The sequence below is a fragment of the Aotus nancymaae genome, unplaced genomic scaffold (assembly GCF_030222135.1).
Source record: "Aotus nancymaae isolate 86718 unplaced genomic scaffold, 86718_ANA_hifiasm-v0.15.2.pri h1tg000018l, whole genome shotgun sequence".
Taxonomy (NCBI): Eukaryota; Metazoa; Chordata; class Mammalia; order Primates; family Aotidae; genus Aotus; species Aotus nancymaae.
The window spans coordinates 15,782,617-15,810,076 of record NW_026988430.1 but is presented as its reverse complement, the minus strand read 5'-3'; the positions used below and the strand labels follow the sequence as shown (position 1 = coordinate 15,810,076).

Genomic DNA, 27,460 nt, shown 5'->3' with positions numbered 1-27,460 from the left:
TGTAACATAATAAATTCAATTTAAAAATATTTACTGCATGTGTATTATCTGCAGGCCTTTGCCAGACAGTAAAAATGAAATCAGATAAATGAGATGATGTCCCTGGAGGAATCCCCAGTCTATGTAGGAGACAGTCATGTAAATGAATGATCAAGGAGAAACGTGGTCAGTGTTACTGCAGGAACTGAAACAAAAGGATGGAATATCTGACTGCTTGGGGAAGTGGGAAGGGTTTCATCGAGGAAGTGGCATTGCAGATAGAAGGGACCAGAACACACAGATAGAAATTGCTGTTATTTTAGGGGAGTGAAAATGAGTGAAAAAAAAAATTTTTTTTTTAAAGCATTCTAGGCCAGGTGTGATGGCACACACCTGTAATCCCAGCACTTTTGGAGGCCAAGGCAGGTAGATTGTTTGAGCGCTGGAGTTCGAGACCAGCCTGGGCAGCATGATGAAACCCTGTCTCTACTAAAAAAAAAAAATACAAAAAAAAAAAAAAAAAAATTAGCCAGGCATGATAGCACCTGCCTGTGATCCCAGCTACTCTGGAGGCTGAGGCGTAAGAATCGCAGGAGGCAGAGGTTGTAGTGAGCTGAGATCGTACCACTGCACTCCAGCCTGGGAAATAGAGCAAGACTCTGTCTCAAAAAAAAAAAAAAAATTAAAAATTTAAAAAATTTAAAGTGTTAAGACATGTTTATTTTTTCACTCTGGATGATTCTGCAGCTGGAATGGGGAGGAGGAATGGGGAAGACGGCATGTGATTGAAAAATAAGCAGTAGCTGCTCAAATGCCTGTTGAAGAGTTTCATGGCCAACCCAGTCAACATGGAGAGTGTCCTTCCCCAGCTTTGAATGGGAAAACAAGGTAGAGCTGGCTGTTGAGCTGTGCTTTACAATAGCAATAATGAAGCCTTTTAACTACTTATGCTATGATGAAAGTGAAATGGGTCACTACTTGTGACCTATTTATGCTCAGTGGAAGAAGCGGGATGGTAGAGTACATGAGGATGATTATAAAGAGCACTGGTAGGGGCCACTCACATAGATCATCCAGGCTGCGTAGCGCTCTTTGAGGTTGTACAGCACAGCAGGCTCATGCAGGTGAGTCATCATGGCCATGTCCTCGATCTTGTCGTATTTGGGGGGGTTCATGGGATAAACCTGATCATCCTTCACTGTCAGAGTCTGGTAAACAGGAAAGATAACCATTTACATTAATTGAGTGATCAAACAAACAAAAAAATCAATAAAATGTGGCACGCTCCTGGGATTCTACTCACTGCTCCTGCTTCAGTCTTCACCGTCACTTTTCCTGCTTCTCTGCTCTGGATGGTCCCTTTGACAAAGGATTCTTTGGGCTCCGCCACAAAGACAGATGTTTTGGCATCAAAGGGCCTATTCTGGGCCTCAATGCGCTCCTTTTCAGACTTTCGGAGGTAAGGAGCAGCCTCCCCAAAAACAGCCATTTCTGAGTCTGAACTCATGGCTGCTGAACTCAAAGGTCCTAAAGGAGATAAAACTTTTCACATTAGAGAGTCTGGATTGCCATGTATACCAGTAAATCTTAATATTTGTTGTATTTCATGGGCCCAGTTGGAAATTTCACTAGGCAGGTCTCCTGTGTTCACCAGGCTGTAGTTACTGAGATAAACATAATCACAAGAATGAAAATGCATCAGGTGGTCTCTGTGTACCCAATACCGTACTCAGGGCTTTGCATCCGTTATCTTCTTTCATCCTCCAAGACTCACATTCTCATCAGGAACTGAGTTACAGTCCTGATTCAAGTCGGGACTTGACAAATCAATGCTTGTCAAGTAGCTTGTGACCTTGGGTACGTCACTTAATTTTTTTTGAGCCTAAGTGACTCCATCTTTAGAATAGGGATTATAAGTTCTGCCTTTCTTAATTCACAACTTACAATATATGATGAAGATATTTTGAAAAAAAGATTTAAATGATGACTGAGAAAGTAATTTGAAATTGTTGAGGCTACCATTTATATATATAAGATGTCATGAATTATCATGTCACAAAATTCCATGTCTTGAATGTAATGTAAGAGAACTTTATTTCCTCCTTTACCTGTTCAGCCAGATTTGTTCAAGTTCAGTGGTTTATGGGAGATTACAATTTTGTTTACCTTTTTTCTTTTGGTTGGGTGCTTAGTATAGCTTCTCTAACATAGTTTTTTTTGCATATTAAATACAGATAATCAGTTTAACCTATTTAAACTAATTAAGGATAAAAACAGTAGCAAACATTAACCTTATTCTTCTACACTGAAGGGCTCCCTTTGCTATTCCAAATTTTCCTTTGAAGCATGCAGGCCCTGTTTGCTCCATTCTGTGTTATCTGCAGGTTGCCAGTGGTATCAGTAGAATGAAAGGTTTGGCAAAGAATGCTACTGCAGTCATTACGTGATCAAATTACTTGAAATTCATTTGTATCATCTCTCCCAGTCTCTCCCTTTAGAAATGCAGTACATAGTGGTAGGGTAGATTAATACCTCTATTATATATAACAAAAATGCTGTAGCACTCAGCATTGTGTAAGGCAACTTTTTGCAAAGGCTATTAAAAGTTTAAAAGAAGCATTGTCCTACTTACTTCCTTTTTAATTTGTTGGATGTGATGTTTACTAAGTGAATTCTAACAGCAGGATACATTTTTATCAAATTTGAGATTTTTAGCAAGGGAACCTGAGGGTAGACTCTATTTTTCCTGTACAGACAATATATTTATTAAAAGCGATTCCCTTGCTCAAATGTCATCCCACCGATGCTTGAGCCATAAATGAGGATGTGTGCATTGTTCTGAAAGGACAGCCCTCCCTTTCTAGCCCCTTTCCTGAACTACGGTTGTTAGAAGGTATTTACTGAGACAAGCACTCTCTGAAAGGTTGCTAAGTGGCATAAATCCATCCCAGAGCCTCTTGCATTGTCCTCTAGGAACTGCTTACCTTGTTAGCAAATGAGAAGACGTAGCCTGGGAGTGAGACAGTTCTATAAAAGAAAAGGGAAAAGCACTTGATTAGTTGACCAAAAAGAGGGGAAAAAAAATCCATTTATGGCATTACTTGCTATTGTAAACAGAAAGTAACAAAATTTAGAGAGGTAAAATGTGGAGTTCCAGAAAGAGCAGTACCAGAACTAGCAGCTGCTGCTTACACTGGGCGGTGTAACTAGTGTCCCTCTTGAAAGACCGTCCTGCTCCCACTTACCTTGGAGCTTTTTAAAGCAGGACGAGTCAGCCTCATTCCAAGGGCTCTTTTATATGGATAGCTATGGAAACAATGCAGCTGCCTCTTCTTTCTTAAGTCAAAAGGAATTGTTTGGCAAAATACCTCTTGGCAATCTAGCGTCCCCACATAATTCCCATTCATATTAAGAATGGTTGGATATAATTAGAAATATTTTTCTTATTGAGTATGTGGATAAATCTCCTATGGATAATTTGAGAAGATGATCTGAAAGAAAGATTCAAGCTGGTGGATAAAGGCCGTGTCTGGGCAGCCAGGATACCTGGCTTCCCTCGGAACTTCTTTTTGGCTTTGCTGGGCATACCATTCAGGCTTGCCTTGCATCACTTTCGCATATTTCACATGTTAAATCATATAAATAAAATACAAATATGTATTTTCATTTTGTGAGAGTTTTTACCTGTTGATTCTTTCTCTGCAGCCCTGCAAAATTAAGCAATGTGCTTTCAACAACTTAAAGCGATAGGAAGTCCTCTCTTTCGTGCCAACATTCCTGTAGTTTTAGGAATTTCCTTGCTCTCCCACCTATTTGCTTTTGCCAAAGTTGTTCCCTTTACCCAGCACACCATTGCCTGTCCCCCTGCCCATTTCACTTGCCTGCAGTAAAAAAAGGCTGAATATTTTTTAGTAGCAAAGGCATTATCAGAGAGTACTTTTCAACATTTTTTTGTGTCACAGTATGCTGAGAAAAAAATGACAGTATTAGTGTCGTAGAGTAATGTGGAAGGGATTTGTCTGTGTCTGTAAAGGGCTTGGGGAGAACATTTTTAATTTTTTTTAACATTCCTTTATGTAATATAAATATAATAAATATGATATGTATAGCATTAAGGAAAATATAAAATACTGAATATATCTGAAACTTACAAATAATACCTTCTTGAAAATCTTAAGGAAAAATTTGAGCTATATCTCACAAATAAAATTTGTTTGTGTCTGACTTTATACTTGGCATTGCGCTTGCCTCCTGTAGGGATCATAGGTTATGCTGTCAAACTCTAATGTAGCCTAGTCAACACTCTGAGGAACCCTTGGTCAGCCTTCTCCCAGCTGGGAGCCACTTCCCAAAGCTGTGGTCCCCCCTGCCCATCCAGCCATTCTGAGACTGAAGAGGTCAACATTTTATGGCACATCAGTTACCTTTTTGATGCCAAGGCACACTGGTTGGGAAGCTCTGTTTTAAGGTGAGTTGTGGAGCTGTTTTTTCAAACTAGACTGCCATTTTTAGTGCCCACAGCAATAGTTTAATATTCTCTTGTTCCATCTCTGCTGCCAATAGACATTTTCCTTATGTTTTAATAAATATTTAATGTTATTTATGAAATGGTCTTCACTTTTTTTTTTTTTTTTTTTTGAGACAGAGGCTCGCTCTGTCACCCAGGCTGGAGTGCAGTGGTGCCATCTCGGCTCACTGCAACCTCCGCCTTCTGGGTTCAAGCAATTCTCCTGCCTCAGCCTCCTGAGTAGCTGGGACTACAGGCGCGTTCCGCCATGCCCGGCAAATTTTTTGTATTTTTAGTAGAGATGGGGTTTCACCATCTTGGCCAGGCTAGTCTCAAACTCCTGACTTCAAGTGACCCGCCCACCTCGGCCTCCCAAAGTGCTGGGATTACAGGCGTGACCCACCGCTCCCAGCCTGATCTTCACTTTTAAGTCAACTCACGGTTCTGTATTCTGTTTCCTCAGTTGGTAAACTCCTTCAGTGAATACTATATTCTATAGGTAGCAGCTGTCTAATACATTGTTTTTGACTGTAAAGCAGAACATGCAAAGCCTTGTTACCAGTGGTTGAGAGACACATCTTAGTTGTTCTCGTGCCACTTGGCTCATGATTTATGACTATAAAATGTTCTCTGAGAACGTGGGCTTAAGGAATATGTCATTCAGGATCATCTTTTCCATTCTGTAAACAGGTCAAAGACATACAGTCATTTTGCATCTTTTTCTTGATTTCACTGTATTTTTACCACTGCTGCAATAAGTCAGGGGCTTTCTACTTTGCATGGCTCACATCTGGGAATATCTGTCACGTTTTGGGGTGGTGACATCTTGGGAATGAGCATCAGCTACTCATTGAGTGCTGCTACTCTCTGAATCTCCTTGCATTGTCTATGCCATTCAGAGAGAATAGCAGCCACTGACCTTGTCTTCAGGAAGGTTACAATCTGAGAAATCAAGAGAGCACTAATAGATGACTCAAGTCACCTTCAGAACAATATGATGGCAGCCTTTAAAAGATACAGCGTACAAATCCTTTGCAAAAAAGGATCCATATTTTCTGCATCTACTTGATCCTCGTCAACACTTAGGATAGTACTGACATATAGAAAGTCCCCTTAAATTCTAGTTTATAAATTCCCAGAGGCTCCAGGTTTCTTTATCCTAATCATTCTTGTCCCCAACAACTGAAATTGGGACCTGGATTTAACTTTTGACTACATACCATCTGGATATCCTTGGAAATTTGCTAAACCTTCTCAAGACTCAGCTTCCTGCTCTATAAAAGGGATAAGGAAGTGGTAGCTCTTAGGGGTTTATGAGGAGTAAATAAGACACGAAAGTGCTTAGAAGCTGAAAACAGTGCCAGGTACCCATCACTCATTCAACTGATATTAACAATTGTGATTACTATAGCCCTCCATAGTTTGTTAATTCTTATTCTGAAGTCTCTGTTGGAGTGAAACTAGTTTTATTTCTGATTTCTATAACAAGATATGCTCCCTCAATCATTTCGGTTACTGAATAAACATTTGCACAGCACAGCTATACGGCAAGTTCTCAGGTAGACTCCCTACTGCCACCATGGAATGCCCTCCTGTCTTTCATATTATTGTTTAATTCAAAATCAAGCTCAGCTCTTATTCAGACATTTTTTTCAATTATTCCCTCAGATAGAGAAAAGGCAGTTTGGCCCCGACAGAGAGACAAACACTTAGCTGTTACATTAAGAAAGGTGTCAAGAAATGAGGGCCCAGGCTAGGGAGTTGGTGGTGGAAATAGAAAACTGATTAAGAAATTGGTTAACTGCTGATTTTTTGAGAGGGGCACTGAACGTTAAGTAACTTGGTAGAAGGGAGACTGACATTTCATACCATACCTTTTTGTATTTTCAAAATTTTATGCTGGGTACATGTATTATTGCTTTAAAAATTAAAATTGATGATTTGTAGAAACAGGATCCCCTCTAAAAATTGAAAAAAAAAAAAAGGGATTAAAAGAAATACGGCCACAGAATTAAAGAGATGGCAGATTAAGCCTTAGAAGAGTCAGGACTCAAGATGAAAGTTTTGCAGTGACTGCTTCTGTCTTTTTTCCATAGACTGAACTCCAGCCTCATCAATCCACATTGTTAATGAGTGTTGATATTGTTTCCTAGGAATGCATTGGTTTTCTGGTTCAAACTTCGTACCTTTGCACCAGTAACCCACACGTATAAAGCCCCATCAATAGAGAGCTTTACATCCAAATGTCTAATTATAGAACTTTCTGAAAATTTGCGTTATAAAGAAAAAAATTGGCTAGTAAGAGTCCTGTGGGAGAGCTCATAAAGTTGTCAAAATACATAATTCAGAGCCACTTATAATTTGAATAAAAATATATAAATATATTCAAATTTATGTATGTATTTAAATACATTTTTATATAAATTACAAATATAATTTTAATCATATATTACATGACTCTTTTTAGTTCCAAATTTAGCTTTCAAAGAATACACTGTTTAGTCCTAATTTGAAATAAGTGGGAAGAAAGAAAGTTTGTATCTGCACTCATGGGTAGAATTGTACAGGAAGTTGCTGGATGGATGCTATATTAAAATCCAAGAATCCAAAGACTTGTTGTATGTAAAGCTTCTATTAAGTGCTTCAGAAAGAGGAAAGTGGGCCTAGCTCTCAGTAGTTCCACCAGCACAAAGCACATAATCTGGATGTAAATAAGGGAGTTTGGTGATCCTTCATGGAAAACTTTGGGAGAAGCAAAACTAACTCCCTGAAGAATAAATTAATGTTTGTTTGTTTTTCTCACTTCAAAAGTAAAATAGGTACATGGATATTCTAAAAGTTTGGAAGAAGCACAACAAAAGAATGAAAGTTAAGAGAAATGATTTCTTACTAGTGAGTGTAGAAAAAAATGCATTCATTTCTGCACATTTGAACATTTACTTACCATCTTTTATTAGGCTAATTTGATTATGCAATTAACAGGCATAATCAGTATGTATATGAACTCAATAGTCCTCATGCCTGTCAAATATAGGCATCAATACATATTGGTTGGATGACAAAGGAATAAGCATTATTCTGATAATGCCACTGTCTCCCTGGCATTTTATAGTCTGTAAAATGAGCCTCTTTCAACAGCTCTGAAGTATGGATAGGGCAGATAAATTCTCTTCATTTTCTTTTCTGAGAAACCATGATCTAGAGGGGTATTATGTGGCTTACCTAATGAGGGTGGAACTCAAGATTTCTTGCCCCATTCTCTATTGCTTTTAATGCCTAATATATGTAACTCTGAGTGCAGTTCACTCCAGAATTGCTCTAACACTTTTAGGTTGATTGTTAGGATGTACATTCATAAACTGCTAGTCTTACCCAGGCTTCTTACGATATTGTGGGGAAGATAAAATGATAAATATGCCAATAGTTATTGCAGAATGTAGAAAATTTTAAGTGTAGCGCTCCAAAGGAGATGGCATGGAATAGCTGTTCCCCACAAAGCCTTTGCTATCTTGTTTGCTCAGTCTCTTTAAAATTAGCACACTGACTGAGAGAATAGATGAAGATTTCTTTTTTCTTTTTTTTTTTTTCTTGAGATGGAGTCTCTCTCTGTCGCCCAGGCTGAAGTGCAGTGGTGTGATCTTGGCTCACTGCAACCTCCGCCTCCCGGGTTCAAGCAGTTCTCTGCCTCAGCCTCCTGAGTAGTTGGAATTACAGGCATCTGCCAACATGCCTGGCTAATTTTTGTATTTTTAGTAGAGATGGGGTTTCACCGTCTTGGGCAGGCTGGTCTTGAACTCCTGGCCTCGGCCTGTCAAAGTGCTGGGATTACAGGCGTGAGCCACGGTTCCCAGCCAAATATATACTGCAGATTTCTTTAATGAAGAAGTAGCATTTTGTTGAAGGATCAGGGAAGGCCACATAGAAATGTCATCTGAGATGGTCCATGAAGGAATTGGTAGGATTTAACAAATGGAGATCCAGGAAGAAAGAAATTCTAGGTGCAGGAACAGAAACAGAAACAACTAAGGTGGGAGGAAGAAAAATTGAAGTCTCTTTGAGGAAGAGAGAGCAGTCTTGTCTGACTGGAGTCTACCGTAAGTGTAAGGAAGAAGTCTAGGGAGACAGTTGGGGCCAGATGCATCAGCAGCCATTGTCAGACCTCACTCATTAAGAACAAATGTTCTGGCCCAGAACTCCAACTGAGGCTAACCAGAGCAGCTTCTTTTTATCTTTGTTCTCAAACCACAGACTGCTTGTTTCCTTATTTTTTCACTGGGTTCTACACTTTCAGATTAGTTCTCCATCCCCCACATCCACACAGCCACTTTGGCTTCCCCCTTTGGCCTCCTTCCACTCTCAGTCTCCCTCCCTTGACCATGCTTGATCCTATTGTCAGGGCACCTATACCCTCTCCTACTTCCGTGACCCACGTCCTTCCTCCTGCTGATACCTGTAGAAGCTGGAAACAGTTACGGACTGTTTTTCCTGCCCTGCCAAGTCCACTCAGCATGTGACAACAATGAGCCTTGAACGTTTGACACCAGGGTTTGACTTGAATAAAATATTTAACCCTCTTGGCTTGGACATGATGGCTGACGTCTGTAATCCCAGCACTCTGGGAGAACAAGGTGGGAAGATTGTTTGAGTTCAGGGGTTCAAGACCAGCCTGGGCAACACAATGAGACCCCATCTCCACAGAAATAAAAATTTTAAAAAGTTATCCACCAAATATGGGGCTGTTGCCAAAACAACACTTCCATGAATTTAGAATGCTATATCACTGAGCACCAGAATTATCTCATACTTGCTTTGAAACAAAATCAACCAACATTTTTTTGAGAAGTTTTAATTTTACTTGACTGTGATGATTTTCAAAGTCAATTTTTAGGAATGGAAAAAGTATTCAATTAACCCAATTCCATTTTATCTCAGTTGCAAGAATAAAAACTGGATCAAAATAATTTTCATCTTGTCCTGCCAAAATCATCCCCCGACAAGCAAACAAACAAATGCAAACCCAAACCCCAAAAGAGAAAAGAAAAAAAGAAGTATGATTTGGGGTGGGAGTGGAATTCTCATGTTTGAGGGAGGAAAGATTTTTGCTATTTCTGTGAGCTGGACATTTCAAAGATTCCCAAATGTGGATCAACTTCCTCAAAACTCCTGCTTTTTCTTTGTGGTTTTGGCTTGTCTCGGGTCAAGCAACTGGTTCAGTGGATAGGAGTTGATTAAAACAAGGCTGTACTCCAAGGCTGAGGAGTATTTTTAGGTCTTGAGGAAGAATTTTTTTTTTTGAAGGAAAGGATGGTAATGTCATCCAAAGTACTAGTCCTGTGCAGAAGCTGGTACTTGGCATGACTCAAGAAGCACTTCAAAAGGAATGTGGCCAAAGGCCAAGCTTCAGGAAGCCAAATGCTGGAGACCTAGTCATTCTTCTGGTCTGTTTGAAAAACATGATGGCAGACATTATCATGGATTTTCTCATCCTTTGTCCCTTTTATAAACTTTCATGAACACAGCCATTTGCTTTGTTTTGATTGCCCTGTGGAAGGCTCTAGCTTAATATCTAAATTCTTTCTTCTTTGAGCAATAAGAACAAAAATGACCATTGAAACCCCCAAGATACATCATATCCTTGTGGGAAAATATTAGCCGGACAATCCTGAATAGTCGTCAAAGTAAAAATTATGTGAAGAACTGATGAAACAAAGATCGGATGCTGGTGTGTATACATGTGGGTGCACTGTGTCTTTATGTGTGCCCAGCATTTGTGCATGTGCTTAACTAAAAATGCCCTGTGTAGTTAGGAGAAAGGCAGGAACGGCGGAGCTACTTATTTTTCTTGGAAGATTCAGACTCATCAAGGGGTAGCTGGGTATATAAACAGATAAGTGTTCCCTGCTAAGATCTTACTAAAGAAAAACGATTCTAACTTGGCATTCAGGAAAATCTGTAATTTAAGTGAAATAAAGAAACTGAATTTCTGGAAACTATCTTCAATTGAATCTTGTGATGCTGGTTGAGCTATCAGGTCCTGTGGACAAAAACTTAGGAACAAAATGTTTTTATTGGTTGACTCAAATGCCATTGCATGGTGCATGACTGTATGGTAGTTTCAAAGTGTTGATGCCTATAAACAATGTTTCAAAATATCTACAGCCACTGGCTGGGCACACCTGTAATCCCAGCACTTTGGGAAGCCAAGGTGGGTGGATCACTTGAGGTCAGGAGTTCAAGAACAGCCCAGCCAACATGGTAAAACCCCGTCTTTACTAAAAATACAAAAATTAGCCTGTCATGGTAGGGGGTGCCTGTAATCTCAGCTGCTCGAGAGGCTGAGGTAGGAGAATTGCTTAAACCCAGGAGGCAGAGGCTGCAGCGTGCCAAGATCATGCCACTGTACTCTAGCCTAGGCAACAGAGAGAGACTTTTTCAAAAAAATAAAATATCTACAACTACTGAAATATATGAATATTTATCTTGGTGACTATGATTTATCTTCATAACTGTGATGGTTAATTTAATGCATCAAATTGACTGGGCCAAAGATATCTGTATCTATCTATCTAGATACTTAGATTTGTTTCCCATACCATATTTGAAGGAAATGAACTGCAGGTTAATTTTTTCTTAGTAACTTCATATTTTCCCAGTCCAAAGACTGCTCACTTTTCAAGACCAAGCAGATTTCTCCACCCATTACAATCCCCACTGAGATTAAACATTTCTGAAACCTTTGTGTCCATATAATGATAATGCCCAGCAAGCTGCTTCAGTTGTCCATAACATTTCCACTTTGTGTTTCACCTCTCCTATCTCAATGTAGGTTTCTTGCAAGCAGGGAATGGACTTCTGCTTATTTTGAAATTCCCTACCTCAACTGCAACCAGCATACTGATGGGCACCTGGTACTCCAGTGGTTCTCAACCCTGAACACACATCAGAATCACCTGCAGATGTTTGGGTTCTATTCCCTAGGGCATTGGTTCACAAAGTGTGATTCCCTGGACCAGCAGCATCAGTATCACCTGAGAATTTGTTAGAAATGCAACTTATCAAGCCCTACCCACAACCTACACAATCGGAAACTCTAGGAGTAGGGCCCAGCAGTCTATGATTTTGAAATCTCCTAAGATTTGAGAATTGCTGTGCTAAGCACTCCGATTCAGAAGATATGGAGTGGAATTCAGAAAACTTATGGAAAAAGTACCATTATCTGGCAAACTCCATGAGGTCAAAGTAGGGTCCAATTTTGTACACCATTATACCTCAAGTGCCTGTCTTAGTGCTTGACACATGGTCTGGACTAGAGAGTATTTGTTGAATAAAAGAAAGAAATGCAGTTTGTGAGGCCCACGTATAGGCAACTATATTTTTCAGTGTCTGGTGACTTTTATAGAAATTAGATACAAGTCCTTTGGAAGATAAATATTCCCTTTGAAGATGCCATTTATTGCAAGACATCAATTATTTAACAAATGATGCACTTGTGGCTCATCTAGTAGCTCCAACTAGTGATTTGGCTTATGAGAGAATTTTGAAAAACAAGCCAAAAGGTCAGACCTTAGAAACCTAAATGCCTTTACCAAATTAAAGGTAACCTTGGATTTTTTTGTTTTTGTTTTTGTTTTTTTGACACGGAGTTTCACTTTTGTTGCCCAGGCTGGAGTGCAGTGGCGCAATCTCGGCTCGTTGCAACCTCCACCTCCTGGGTTCAAATGATTCTTCTGCCTCAGCCTCCCGAGTAGCTGGGATTCCTGCCGCCTGCTACCACACCCAGCTAATTTTTTGTATTATTATTAGAGACAGGGTTTCACCGTGTTGGCCAGCCTGGTCTCAAACTCCTGACCTCAGGCAATCCACCTGCCTTGGCCTCCCAAAGTGCTGGGATTATAGACGTGAGCCACCCTGCCTGGCCTCCATTTGTTTTCTATCAGGATCACTTACCACATTGAGTTCTTTGGGAATTTCTCATCTTCTTGACTACAGTGAAGACAATATGAGCTCTTGTACTCTACAGAAAAAAGGAAGAAAAATCTTCTGCATTTCACCTTCAAAATATAGGTAGAATAAACTAAAGCTACGGCAGACTAGGATTTCCAAGAGACCATTATATATATTCAAATAACAAGTTGTCAGAGAGTGTACTTTGTTCTTTAAGCAGCTTGTCATTGATGCATTGATTCTACTATGTGAAAATTGTGGTGTAAGACAAAACAGAGAATGCTGAAAGGTATTCCTTCTCTCAGAGAGCTCACAACACAGCAGAGAAATGAAAGCAGGAAAGACAAATAACTACAATCCCTCTTGATCCTCCTTAGTCGATAGAGCCCTGTCCAATGTTTTTCTTTATCTGTTTGCTTATTTGTGAATTTGTTGTCTTCCCTCCTCACTAGAACGTAAGTGAAGGAAACCTCATTTACTACCACATCTGACTGGCATTGAGGATATTTCCTGGTGCTGGTGGACACAATAAATATTTCTTGAATGGAATGCCGGTGAAGGAAACACAAAGTTAGACACATGAATTACTACCTTTAAAATATTAGATCCCACACTGAGGCATTTATTTTCATGTTCTCTGATGAAGAATCATGCTCTGGATTCACATGGATCTGCAGGGTTCAAGTCTTGGTTCTGAAACTTGACGCTGTGTGGTCTTAACCACGTTGCTTAACTTTTGACAGCTGCTGCCTCCTCCAGTGATACTTAGTCTGTATTGTCTCACCTGAAGTTTAATTTATCTCTAAGTCTTTTCTTTAAGATAAGCCAAAAAATGTCCCATAGTATTGAAAAATGTATTTCACTAGTTCCAAGGACTCCTCACTTAAAACTTTGAAATTACAAATATTTTTATGAAAAACTGTATATGTTACATGAAATTTATGTTCTTATTGTTATTTTTGTAGAAGGCTCTTTAGCTGCCTCAAAGTGCTAAACTATCTTTTTCATAAGAGGATAATTTTACCCAACAACATTGTGATAATTAACTCACCATGACTTCCAAATATAACTCCAATTTACCCAAGCAACATTAAAGGACTTTTAAAATTAGGAGCACAGCTAAAGAATTTCCTCCTTGGTTTTACAAGTAAAATTAACGTGACTGAGAATAACTTTAAAACGTGAGACAAGACTTATTTACCTTAAGAGTATTATTGTTTAGTCTGTTGAAGTAATTTTAAATTCCATTCTTACTATTTTAGGCATCAATAATTCTAACAAAAAGTTTTTATTTGTACATATAGATATATATGTTATATTTAATCACTAAATAAATATTTTTAGAACCATGTTTTTCAAACTTTTTCTTCCCATTGGTAAAATGAGATGGTCTTTTCTGTGAGTTTTCTAAATAAGCTGCAAGATTCCTTCTCACGTGTTCTGTGAGATGTACTTTCTGGTGGTGAGATGCCTAGCCACCCACCTGGGACAGCCATGAGACCTGGTGAGAGAATTGTTAAATCATGAAACTCTCCAAGCTTCTAGTGCTCTATAGGTAAGGTCAGAATTGTAACACCCGTCCTACTTTACAGATCAAATAAAAAATTGTGTATAAGGGTGCTGTGGTTTGACAGTGTCCTCCAAAGTTCATGTGTTGGAAACTTAATTCCAAACGCAACAGTATTGAGAAGTGGGACATTTAAGAGGTGATTAGGACATGAGGGCCCTGCCTTCATGAATGGATTAAATGCTGTATTGCAAGAGTGGGTTCCTAATAAAAGGATGGGATAAGTTGGGCATCGTTTTCCCTGCTTCTCTCCTGATCTCCTCCACTTCTGTCTTCTACAATGGGATGACAAGCAAGAAGATCTTCACTAGATGCTGGTGCTTTGGTATTGAACTTCGCAGCCTCTAGAACTCTGAGAAATAAATTTCTCTTCTTCATAAATTATCCAGTCTGGGAAACACCATTATAACATGAAACAGAGAAAGACAAAGTGTTTCATAAGTGGAAAAACTATATATACATATGTGTGTGTATGTATAACAGCATATGTATATATAGCACTGTATCAGCATAACACTAAACACTACATATGTATAAATATGTATATACATATACAGCCATGCATCACTTAACAGTGGGGATACATTCTGAGAAATGTGTCATTAGGCAGTTTCTTCATCATGCAAAGATCATAGAGTGTACTTACACAAACCTAGATGGTATAGCCTACTACATGCCTAGGCCATCTGGTCTAGCCTATTGCTCCTAGGCTACAAACCTGTGCATGTTACAATACTGAATACGGGAGGCAATTGTAACACAATGGTAAGTATGTATGTAAACATATCTAAACATAGAAACACTACAGAAAAAGCATGATATAAAAGCTTAAAAAATGGTACACTGCTATAGGGTACTTACATAAATGGAGCTTGCAGGACCTGAAGTTGCCTTGAGTGAGTCAGTGAGTGAGTAGTGAGTGGATGTGAAGGCCTGGGACATTACCGTACACTACTGCAGACTTTATATACATTTAGGCTACATGCATTTTATAAAAACGTATTTTTCTTCAGTTGTCAGCCTTAGCTCACCATACTTTTTTACTTTATAATTTTTTGACTATTTTGTAATAACACAGCTTAAAACACAAAACACATTGTGCAGTTTTGGAAAAATATTTTTTTCTTTAAGCTTTATTCTATTTTTAAAATTATTTTTACTTTTAAAGCTTTTTTTGTTAAAAAACTGAGACATAGGCTGGGCACAGTGGCTCATGCCTGTAATTCCAGCACTTTGGGAAGCCGAGGAGGGTGGATCACAAGATGAACAGATCAAGACTATCCTGACCAACATGGCGGAACCCCGTCTCTACTAAAAATACAAAAATTAGCCAGGCGTGGTAGCACACACCTGTAGCCCCAGCTACTCAGGAGAATCGCTTGAACCCAGGGGAATCACTTGAACCCAGGAAGCAGAGGTTGCAGTGAACCAAGATTATGCCACACTGCACTCTAGCCTGGCGACAGAGCAAGACTTCATCTCCAAAAAAAAACAAAAACAAAAACAAAACAGATATAAACACACACATTAGCCTAGGCCTACATGGGATCATTAATATCACTGTCTTCCACCTGCACGTCTTGTCCCACTAGAAGGTTTACAATGTCACTAGGCAATAGGAATTTTTCAGCGCCATTGTAATCTTATGGGACCAACGTTGTACATGTGGTCCATTGTTGACTGAAACGTTGTTATGTGGTCCATGACTGTATATAAATATATATATATTATATATATACATATTTTACATATATACATATGTGTAAGTTATTGCTGCTAATGTTCTTTAATGGCTTGCTTATATATATATATTTTTTTATTGCACTTTAGGTTCTGGGGTACATGTGCAGAACATGCATGATTGTTGCATAGGTACATACATGGCAATGTGGTTTGCTGCCTCCATCCCCCGTCACCTATATCTGGCATTTCTCCCCATGTTATCCCTCCCTAACCTCCCTACCCCCTGCTGTCCCTCCCCTGTTCCCCAACAACAGACCCCAATGTGTGATGCTCCCCTCCCTGTGTCCATGTGTTCTCATTGTTCAACACCTACCTATGAAAGAGAACATGTGGTGTTTGATTTTCTGTTCTTGTGTCAGTTTGCTGGGAATGATGGTTTCCAGATTCATCCATGTCCCTACAAAGGACACGAACTCATCATTTTTTTGTGACTGCATAGTATTCCATGGTGTGTATGTGCCTCATTTTCCTTGTCTGGTCTATCATCAATGGGCATTTGGGTTGGTTCCAGGTCTATGCTATTGTAAACAGTGCTGCAGTGAACATACGTGTGCATGTGTCCTTATAATAGAACGATTTATAATCCTTTGGACAACAATTTATAATCCTTTGGACAACAGTTTATAATCCTTTGGACAATCCAGTAATGGGATTGCTGGGTTAAATGGAATTTCTATTTCTAGGTCCTTGAGGAATCACCACACTGTCTTCCACCATTGTTGGACTAATTTACACTCCCACCAACAGTGTAAAAGTGTTCCTATTCCTTCACATCCTCTGCAGCATCTGTTGTCTCCAGATTTTTTAATGATTGCCATTCTAACTGGTGTGAGATGGTATCTCAATGTGGTTTTGATTTGCATTTCTTTAATGACCAGTGATGATGAGCATTTTATCGTATGTTTGTTGGCTTCATATGTTTTCTTTTGAAAAGTGTCTGTTCATGGTTTGTTTTTTTTTTTTCTTTGCAGGCTGGAGTGCAGTGGTGCCATCTCAGCTCACTGAAACCTCTGCCTCCTAGGTTCAAGCGATTTTCCTGCCTCAGCCTCCTGAGTAGCTGGGATTACAGGTGCACGCCACCATGCCCAGCTAATTTTTGTATTTTTAGTAAAGATAGGTTTTCACCATGTTGGTCAGGCTGATCTTGAACTCCTGACCTCGTGATCCACCCTCCTTGGCCTCCCAACGTGCTGGGATTACAGGTGTTAGTCACTGCGTTCAGCCCAATGGCTTCCTTATAAATCCCACAGGAAATGGTTACCAAAGCATTTCAGTGGAACTAGTCATTAGTTACTCACTCTCTAAGCCTCAGCTAGTAAGACTGACTATGATTAGTCATCATATTTAAAAGTACAAGATATTTTTTTCCCAGTTTAACACTGTTTTGCTTTTTGCTTTTCTGTTTTTACTAGAAAGTATTGGAAAATGCAAATCAGTAAACACTTACTGACTCTGGATCTTAGCTAGAAGAATCCTCTTATTCCTCAACAACTACTTCTTAACTGAGGAACTGGAGCCTTGGATGGCAAAGGGACAGGTCTAGCCTGAGCAAAATGCCCTGGTGTCCCAGAGAGATCTGGCAGTGACCTAGCACAAATGTCCTTTCTCTTGTGACAGCCTCTCACAAACTCCATTGAGCCTTTCTCTAGTCTGACATGGCACTTTATTCAGACCTCTTTCCGGTGTTGATTGTGTGGCAGGGTGAATAGTTAGGTTTTTTGTTTTTTGTGCTTCTTTTTTTTTTTTTTTTTTTTTTTTTGCAGTAAATAATACCCTGCTATATGCAGTGATAACATTTTACAAATTAAGTATGTAAGTATATAGAGTTAAAAAGTGAATGTCCTCATTTCCCTCTCTCCCCTTCATCCCACACAGCAGTTTGAAGCATGGCCTTCCGGATCAATTTGTATGCAGTTTTAATATGCACATATAGAAAAATTTAACAGGCCAGGCCCAGTGGCTCACACCTGTAATCCCAGCACTTTGGAAGGCCAAGGCAGTGGATCACCTGAGAGGTCAGGAGTTTGAGACCAGCCTGGCCAACATGGTGAAACCCCGTATCTACTAAAAATACAAAAAATTAACTGGGTGTGGTGGCATGTGCCTGTAATCCCAGCTACTCCGGAGGCTGAGGCAGGAGAATCGCTTGAACCCGGGAGGTGGAGGTTGCAGTGAGCCAAGATCACACCATTGCACTCCAGCCTGGGGGACAAGAATGAGACTTTGTCTCAAAAAGAAATTTTTTTTAATAAAGAGACCGTTCTGTTTTGTTCTACATTTCAAAAATCTTTTCATGTCAGAACATATATTGATATATCTATTCCGTAATATACAGGTATGTTATTTAACTTCTGATGAACATTCCTTTCTTTCTCGTTCTTCTTTCTTTTTGCTATTACAAACAGTGCTTCAACAAACACACTGTTCTACATTCATGCACAGAAACGTATGCTCATATACATTCATACACATATATCTGAAGGACACTTTCATAATCTTGTTTTATACAATTAGCTCTTTAACGCAGGTAACATTTATTTAATGTGATGTAAAAATTTAACTTTACTTTAAAAAACGGATATCTAAGCCAGGCAAGATGGCTCACGCCTGGAATCCCATCACTTTGGGAGGCCGAGATGGGCAGATCACTTGAGGTCAGGAGTTCAAGACCAGCCTGGCCAACATGGTGAAACCCCATCTCTACCAAAAATACAAAAATTATCCGGGCATGGTGGTGGGCACCTGTAATTCCAGCTACTTGGGAGGCTGAGGCAGGAAAATCACCGGAACCTGAGAGGCAGTTGCAGTGAGCCAAGATTGTGCCACTATATGCCAGCCTGGGCAACAGAGCAAGACCCCATCTCAAAACAAACAAACAAAAAATGGATGTCCATTAGTTTCAACCACTTGTTGAATATTTCTTCTTTTTCCCACTGGACTAAAATGTTAACTTTGTCATGAACTATATTTGCATGTATTTCTGCAAATTTATTTGATTCTTGCATTGACTTGCATTTGTCTGTCTGTGGATGTATTTGTCGGTATTGATGCCATACTTTCCAGTTATAATGATCTTAAAATCCGGTAGGACAGGTCTTCAAATGCTGTTCTTTTTCAAAATGCCTTCATTGTTCCTGTACATCTTCTCTTCTGGCTAAACTTTAGTATTAGCTTATCAGGTTCCATTTAAAAATTATATTTGTTTTAAATAGAAGGAAGATATTGAACATTCTTATCACAAAGAAATGTTTGAGATAGGGAATATGTTGATTAAACTGATCTGATCACTATACATTATATGTATAGAAACACTATGTACCCCATAAATATGTGCAATTATTATATGTCAAAAATCAAAAAAAATTTAGGTTATATAGAAAACTTAAAAAATTAACATTTAGTGAAATTGGCTTTTGGGGAGATATATAATTCTGTGAGTTTTAGCACATGTATAGATTTGTTTATTATTATTATTATTACTATTTTTTTTTGAGACGACGTCTCACTCTGTCACCCAGGCTGGAGTGCAGCGGTACGATCTCTGGTAACTGCAACCTTTGCCTCCCAGGTTCAAGTGATTCTCCTGCCTTAGCCTTCCGAGTAGCTGGGACTACAGGCACGTGCCACCACACCTGGCTAATGTTTGTATTTTTATTAGAGATGGGATTTCACCATGTTGATCGGGCTGGTCTCAAACTCCTGACCTCAGGTGATCTGCCCGCCTTAGCCTCCCAAAGTGCTGGGATTACAGGCGTGAGCCACCACGCACCGTCAGCACATGTATAGATTTTGTATAAGCACCACCACAGTCAGGATACAGAAGCATTTTAGTCACCCCAAAAAATTCCCTTGTGCCATCACACCTTTGCTGTCACACCTTTCTCCAATCCTAATGCCTGGCAGTCACTGTCTATCAGCTGTCACTTTAGTTTTGTCTTCTAGGGAATGTTATGTAACTGATATCATACATTAGGTAAGCTTTTGAGACTGTTCTTTCACTCAGCAAAATGCCCTGAGATTCATTCAAGCTTTTGACTGTATCAGTAGTTTGTTCTGTCTTTTTGGTGAGTAGTATTCCACTGTATGGAGGTCCCACAGTTTATCCAATCTCTCCTGCTGAAGGACACTTAGGTTTTTGCAGCTTTGGGTCATTATGAATAGATAATTATCTTAAACATTCATGTACAGGTTTTTGTATGAACACAAGTTCATTTTTCTTGAGTAAATTCCAAGGAGTACGATTGCTGGGTTATATGGTAAGCATAGGTATAACTTTGTAAGAAACTGCAAAACATTTTTTGAGTAGCTGTACCATTTTGCATCCCCGCCAGCAGTGTATAAGAGTGCCAGCTCCTTGATATCCTTAACAGTACTCGATATGGTCAGTATATTTTTATTTTAATCATTCTGAGCAATGTATAGGGGTATCTCACTTGGGTTTTAACATGCATTCCTCTAATGGCAAATGATATTGAACATGTTTTCATCTGGTAAAGTGTCTGTTCAAATCCTTTGCCCATTATTAAAGGGGGTTATTTGTCTTTTTACTTTTGAATTGTGAGTCCTTTATATATTCTGGATACTTCCTTTGTTAGCAGGGCATCTTCAGACCTGTGCAGCCACACAGGGCTCCACCCTCAAAGGGACCCAGTGCTTTGTTCAGTGTTCTATGGTTGTAGTCTTTTTTTTTTTTTTTTTTTTTTTTTTTTTTTTTTTTTTTTTTTTTTTTTGAGACGGAGTTTCGCTCTTGATACCCAGGCTGGAGCGCAATGGCGCGATCTCGGCTCACCGCAATCTCCGCCTCCTGGGTTCAGGCAATTCTCCTGCCTCAGCCTCCTGAGTAGCTGGGATTACAGGCACGCGCCACCGTGCCCAGCTAATTTTTTTTGTATTAGTAGAGACGGGGTTTCACCATGTTGACCAAGATGGTCTCGATCTCTTGACCTCGTGATCCACCCGCCTCGGCCTCCCAAAGTGCTGGGATTACAGGCTTGAGCCACCGCGCCCGGCCGGTTGTAGTCTTGAAATTTATCATTACCAGCCAATTATCACAAAGTTAACATCACCAGTGATAAGTCCTTCTGATATCAGGACCCCTGGCAATGAGTAGGGCACTCCACCCTGGTGGTATTCCCTGCCAACCCACAACCACAGTCTAATTATGAGAAATCACCAAACAAGCTCAAACTGAGGGACATTTTACAAAATACCTGAGCAGTAGTCCTCAAAACTGTCAAGATCATGAAAAACAAGTGAAGACCAAGAAACTGTCACAGCCGAGAGATGAGTATGGAGGCATAAGAATGAATGGTACCCTGGATTAGATTCTGGAACAGGACAAGGATAAGAGAGGAAAAACAGATGAAATCCCAATAAAGTTTATAGTTAGTAGAAATGCACCAATATTAATTTCTACTTTTGACACATGTACCAAAGTTTTACAAGATGTTAACATGACAAAACAACTGGGTGAAGGGTATGGGAGAGGTCTGTACTGTCTTTTAACTTTCCTATGGATCTAAAATTATTCCAAAATTAAAAGTTTGCTTGGAAAAAAAGTCTGAAAGAAAAGAAGAATTTGGGTTCCCAGTGGCCTTACTGAATCACTGAGCTGACATCGGCAGTGGTCTCAAGATTTCTTGTTATGTGAGAAAAATAAAACACATCTTTAAAAGCAATGTCACTAAACTAGTCTGATACTTGCAGCTGAATGAATATCATCTGATAAAATGTGTTTATCTTTTTTTTTCTGATGCAATTAGCTCTTAAAACCCACAGCTGAGTACAATGGCACCAAGTACCTAGCAGCAAATGGTGCCAGTTTCCCACCCTTGGGCTGTCCCCACCTCCCTTCCCAGCCTGCTGTAATTCAGCATAATGTTTTTGAGATGTATCCATGTTGTGGCATATATCAGTACTCTGATCTTTTTAAATATCATTGAGTAGCATTCTATTGTAAAAATATAACACAGGTTGTTTATTCTCCTATTGTCAGACGTTTGTGTTGTTTCTAGTTTGTTACTGTTATAGAAAGAGTCTATGAATATATATGTAAGAGTCTTTACATGGACTTATATTTTTATTTCTTTTGGATAAATATCAAGAGTGAAATTTCTGGGTCATAGGGTATGTGTCTGTTTACCTTTATAATAAATTGTCAAACACCTTTTCAACCTGGTTTTATCATTTTACAGTTGCACCTCCAAGGTATGAGAGCTACGGTTTCTCCACATCCTCTCTGACACAAGGAACTGTAAGGCTTATTAATTTTAGCTTTAGCTTTATCTGCTAGGCTTAATGAAGTATCTCATTGTGGTTTTAATTTGTGTTTCCCTAGAACCTCATTATGTTGAGTATCTTTTAATGCATTCTCAGCCATTTGTTTATCTTCTCTTAGGAAGTTCTCATTCAAAATCTTTGTCTGTTTTTTTTAAGTGATATATATATATATATTCATTCTGGATACTGAGTTCTTTGTCAGATACATGTTTTGCAAGGAGCAATCACTTAAATGAAGGAAAGCCAATAAGGTTGAAGCAAACCATGAGACTGAAGTCAAAATGACATTTACAGAATAACTACCAGATACCAGGTCCTTCATACAGAGGATTTCCCCTGATTTTCCCCGGCAGAGGAAATCCTCTGCTGGGCATCATTTTCTTGATTTTTTTCACTATGCTATTAAAGCCTAGAGAGGTTTGATACCTTGTTCAATGATGCCTAGTTTGAAGGGGCAGAGCTAGGATTCAAAGAGGTCTGGGTGAGTCCTTCCCTTTGAAAGAAGCACGCTTATAATGGGTGGCCTCCATTTCCCCTTTTATTGAAATTATATAGAAGGGACATTTTTTTTTCAATGCTTATCCTCTAGAATGTTAATCTGTCCTTGGATTAGGGCTAGCTGCTTAGTCCTGATTAATTTCTAGTAAGGAAATAACTAGTCCCTTAATATGCCCCTGAATCAGATTATAGGCAAATGTGGTGTGGGAGATTAAAATCTGACACCCCAAAGTCTGCTTCTTTTGGCATATTTCAAGATGGCACTTCAGAGAGGCTGCAGATACACGAATAGCTCTGAAAAGCTATCCTTTTGTGGGGGAGCTCTGCATCTGTAGAGGAAATGTACGTTAATGAAGTAAACAACGGATGCAGGGGCTTTCTCTGAGTTGTCCTTATCCAGATCTAGGAAAGATTAACTCAGAGGAAAAGGAGACTGAGCTCTGACAATTTACAGGTCTGACAGAGAAACTTCTACACAGCCTACCATCTATTCTTTCTGGGGGCTGTCAGCTGAGTGACTTCATCTGCATAAGACAACAACCTTTGTTTACAGAGTATCTCCTCCCTCCCATCCCATGAACTATTGTCACCTTATGGGAGCCCCGAGTCCTGAGTCCTTGTCCCTTTCTGTACAGTATAAAACCTTCAGCCATCTGGCCTTCCCTTGAGTTTCATATTTTGCATGGCTTCTGTGTACATGTGTTTATAATTTGTATGCCTTTTCTCCCATTTGTCTATTGTAAGTTTGTTTTATAGATTTAAATTATCAAACCTTCAAGGGAGGGCAGAGGAGGAAAATTCCCTTCACCCCTACAGTGGATTCATAAAAATGGCAATAATCCAGGATAAGGAGAACCAAAAGTACATATTTTTTTTAAAAAAAAAAGATAGAAAGGGGATTCCAAAGCAAGCTGAGAAGAGAGTTTGTGTACAGCCAGGATGAAAATTGGAAGCCAGTGAATCCCCAAAAGCTGAAGGTCAAGAGAGAGCAGGGCTGTAAAATCAGGAAGGAGAAACATGCACTCAGAGGTGAAAAGACCAGGAATGAGTTTTAAAATCTTTCCTAGCCTTGGCTGCTTACACTTTAGTTAGTTAGGACATTTTGGTTGTGATGGAAACCCAAATCAATGTAATGCAAACAGACAAACAAAATGTATTCTGGCTTCAATCTTGGGATTCAAATAACACCTCCAGGAACTGCTCTTTTTCTCCATTTCTTGACTGTGCTTTTCTCTGTATTGGCTTCATACCTGCAAGAGGCTCCCTCTCTGTGGTCGGAAATCTAGTCCATGGTGGGAAATCTAGTCCATGGCAACTTGAGGCTTTCATTGTCCTAAAAGAGAGTCTAAGGAAAAGGGAAAGCCTTTTCTCAGGAGTTCCAATACCAGTTCTGGAAGGGTTCTGATTGGCCTGGCTAATGTCACATTTTCATCACTAAGTAAGGTTCCCAGATAAAATACAGAACTCTCAGTTACATGTGAATTTCAGAAAAACAATTTTTTTTTACTATAAGTATGCCTTATGAAATATTTGAGACATGCTTATACTAAAAAGAAAGGTATTTGTCTGAAATTAAAATGTAACGGAACATCCTGTATTTTTATTTACTGAATTTGGCAACCTAATTCCTATGCCAATCACTTGTGGCCAAAAGGATGATGGATTTCTGAATCTTGGAGAATGAGTCAGTCTCAGAATTATGGGGAGTGGGAATGGGGAAAGGGTAGTTGCCTAAAGAAATTCTGAGCAGCAGGCCAGGCGCTTCTGTAATCCCAGCAATTTTGGGGGCTGAGGCAGGTGAATCATGAGATCAGAAGTTTGAGACCAGCCTGGCCAGTACGGTGAAACCCTGTCTCTACTAAAAATACAAAAAAATTAGCTGGGCATGGTGGAGTGCGCCTGTTGTCCCAGCTGCTCCGGAGGCTGAGGCAGGAGAATTGCTTGAACTCGGTAGGCGGAGGTTGCAGTGAGCCAAGATCGCAGCACTGCACTCCAGCCCCATCTCAAAAAAAGAAAAAAGAGGAAGGAAAGAAGGAAGCTGGCTCTTGGGAGGGAGGGAAGGAAGGAAGGGAGGGAGGAAGGGAGGGAAGGAAGGAAGGAAGAAAGGAAGGAAGGAAGGAAGGAAGGAAGGAAATGGCTCTTGTCCCTACTATACTTTCTGTTTCTGGCTATACTCCCAGGAAGGGAGGGAGGAAGGAAGGAAGGAAGGAAAGGGAGGGAGGGAAGGAGGAAAGAAAGGAAGGAAGCTGGCTCTTGGGAGGGAGGGAGAGAGGGAAGGAAAGGAGGAAGGAAGGAAGTAAGGAAGGAAGGCTCTTGTCCCTACTATACTTCCTGTTTCTGCCTATACTCCCAATTTGACTTTTCCAGGACATCTGGCAAAGTTTGGACCTTAGCTGGGGGAGAAGGGGATGAATTCAAGAAATTTTCCTATTTGTAAGCACTACAATTTGTCTGTTCTATATCACATTGCTATGTTCTCACTTGTATGCCTCAACCATAAGTATGCATATCTGCTTTATTAGTCAGGGTTCTCCAAGGAGTCAAAAGCATTCACACATACACACACACACACACACCCCTAGAAAGTAAGAGATTTATTTGAAGGAATTGGCTCACACTGTTGTGAGGCTGGTGAGTCGGAAATTAGCAGAGTAGGGTTAGCAGGCTGAAAAGCCAGGGAAAAGTTGTTGCATCTTAAGTCCTTTGGTGACTTCAGTCTTTTAACACCTTCAACTGATTGGATGAGGCCCTCCCACATTATAGAGAGTAATCTGCTTTACTTGAAGTCTATTGATTTAAATGTTAATCATATCTTTAAAAATCTCTTTGGCCGGACATGGTGGTTGTTGCCTATAATTCCAGCACTTTGGGGGGCCACAGTGGGAGGATAGCTTGAGCCAAGGAGTTAGGGACCGGCTTGGGCAATAGAGTGAGACCCTGTTTCTACAAAATAAAAAATTTTAGCTGGGCATGGTGCACATGCCTGTGGTTCTAGTTACTTAGGAGGCTGAGGCAGGAGTATCACTTGAACCTAAGAAGTTGAGGCTACAGTGAGCTATGATCACAGCAGTGTACTCCAGCCTGGGTGACAGAGCAACACACTGTCTCAAAAAATAAAAATAAAAATCCTTTCGCAGCAATGTCTAGACTTCCTTCCCGAAACTGGGTACTGTGGCCTGGCCAAGTTAACCCGTAAAATTAACCATCCTGGCCCGGCACAGTGGCTCATGCCTGTAATCCCAGCACTTTGGGAGGCCAAGGTGGGCAGATCACGAGGTCAGGAGATTGAGACCATCCTGGCTAACACAGTGAAACCTCATCTTTTCTAAAAATGCGAAAAATTTAGCTGGGTGTGGTGGCACATGCCTGTAGTCCCAGCTACTCGGGAGGCTGAGGCAGGAGAATTGCTTGAACCTGGGAAGCGGAGGTTGCAGTGAGCCAAGATCACACCACTGCACTCCAGCCTGGGCGACAGAGGAAGACTCTGTCTCAAAAAATAAATAAAAAATAACCATCCCATCTAGGAAGTCGTTACTTTATATCTAATTATGTCAATTTATATCATTGGCAGATCTTCCTTTAATATTGTCAAAATTCATATTGGTTTTATTTGCTTGGAAAAGTTTGGGTGATAATTGCTGAAGAACAGGCTATTTTATAGAAAAGTTCTTTTTCTCTTGAGGCTACTGGATGTGAACAATCCTCAAGTCTTCATCTGTAGCAAGTCACTCAAGAAATTGGTTGACCTTTAAAAGAAATTTCACAGTAATTGTCCTCTGGCTTATTTTTGGCAGTCAGAATAAACAAAATCAAAGACTGGGGACTGGACATGGTGACTCACACCTGTTATGCTACCTCTCTGGCAAGCCAAGGACAGAGGATCACTGAAGGCCAGGAGTTTGAGACCAACCTGGGCAACAAAGCAAGACCCTATTTCTACAAAAAAAAAAAAAAAAAAGAAGAAGAAGAAGTTGAACATGGTGGCTTATGCCTGTAGTCCTAGCCACTCAGGAGGCTGAGGCAGGAATATCACTTGAGCCTAGCAGTTCAAGGCTGCAGTGAGCCATGATTACACCACTGCACTCCAGACTGGTTGATAAAGCAAGACCCTGTCTCAAACAAATGATCAAACAAAACTAGACTAGAGGAACATTGATTCACTCTTTGAAATCTTAGGTGTATATTTAGATGAGACACTGCAGAAGCTTGAAGCTTCATGTTAGTTTGCTGGCATGTGCTTTGATGAAAAGCAAACAAATAAAACCTGTAGGTGACAAAGATGAAAGATAAAATAGACCAACATCGAGAAAAACGGCATTCTGAGTTTTGATCTCAGGGGAAAAGTCCCTTTTCTAGGTTCCAGGAATGAAAGAAAATGACATATTTCAAATACAAGTTAATTCTTTTCTTTTAGCTAAATTGTTCATGATTGAATGGTGCTTTTATATGTCAAGAAAATGATCTCCTCTCCCTCTGATCTTCTATTAAAAACAGTGGGACAATTAATTTTTCCTACTGATGAATCTGATAATATGCACTGTTAAATGTGTGGGACCCAAATTTAGAGCTACTTATACAGATCAGATATTCAGAGGGAGTATAATTCATTAAGGATTCTCCTTTGGAAAATGATGTTTAAAAGCTCAGAGAGCACTAATTAGTAAGTACAATGACCATGAGAGAAATGTTAGATTAGAACCGAAAAGTTTTTGAAAGGGTAGAGCAATTCAGAGGAGCTAAGAGAAGATGAATGCATAAGAATTGAGTGACTGTGCTAATGACAAAAAGAACCTAAAAGGACGCTTTTCAAATCAGCTAATGGTAAATGGTGGAGAGGTGTGAGAGGAAAAGGGGTCAGGGCTCCTTTGACAAATACTCACTTAGGTATTTTCTTTTAATAGAGGGCTCTTGTGAAAAAAGAGTGATCTAAAAGTTTGCATGGG

At 39.7% G+C, this 27,460-nt stretch overlaps 1 protein-coding gene across 1 annotated transcript in view; it reads right to left on the bottom strand.

The window, feature by feature from the left end:
- LOC105717719 (myosin-2) overlaps window positions 1–3,280 on the bottom strand; it is a 28,184-nt gene extending 24,904 nt beyond the window's left edge. The window contains exons 1-4 of the mRNA XM_012453071.2: window positions 3,225–3,280; window positions 2,964–3,006; window positions 1,283–1,506; window positions 1,044–1,187 (exon numbers count right to left, since the gene is read on the bottom strand). Coding sequence (XP_012308494.2) covers window positions 1,044–1,187; window positions 1,283–1,486 — 348 coding nt within the window. The 5' untranslated portion in view covers window positions 1,487–1,506; window positions 2,964–3,006; window positions 3,225–3,280. The remainder of the gene's footprint in view (window positions 1–1,043; window positions 1,188–1,282; window positions 1,507–2,963; window positions 3,007–3,224) is intronic.
- Window positions 3,281–27,460: the final 24,180 nt, after the last annotated feature.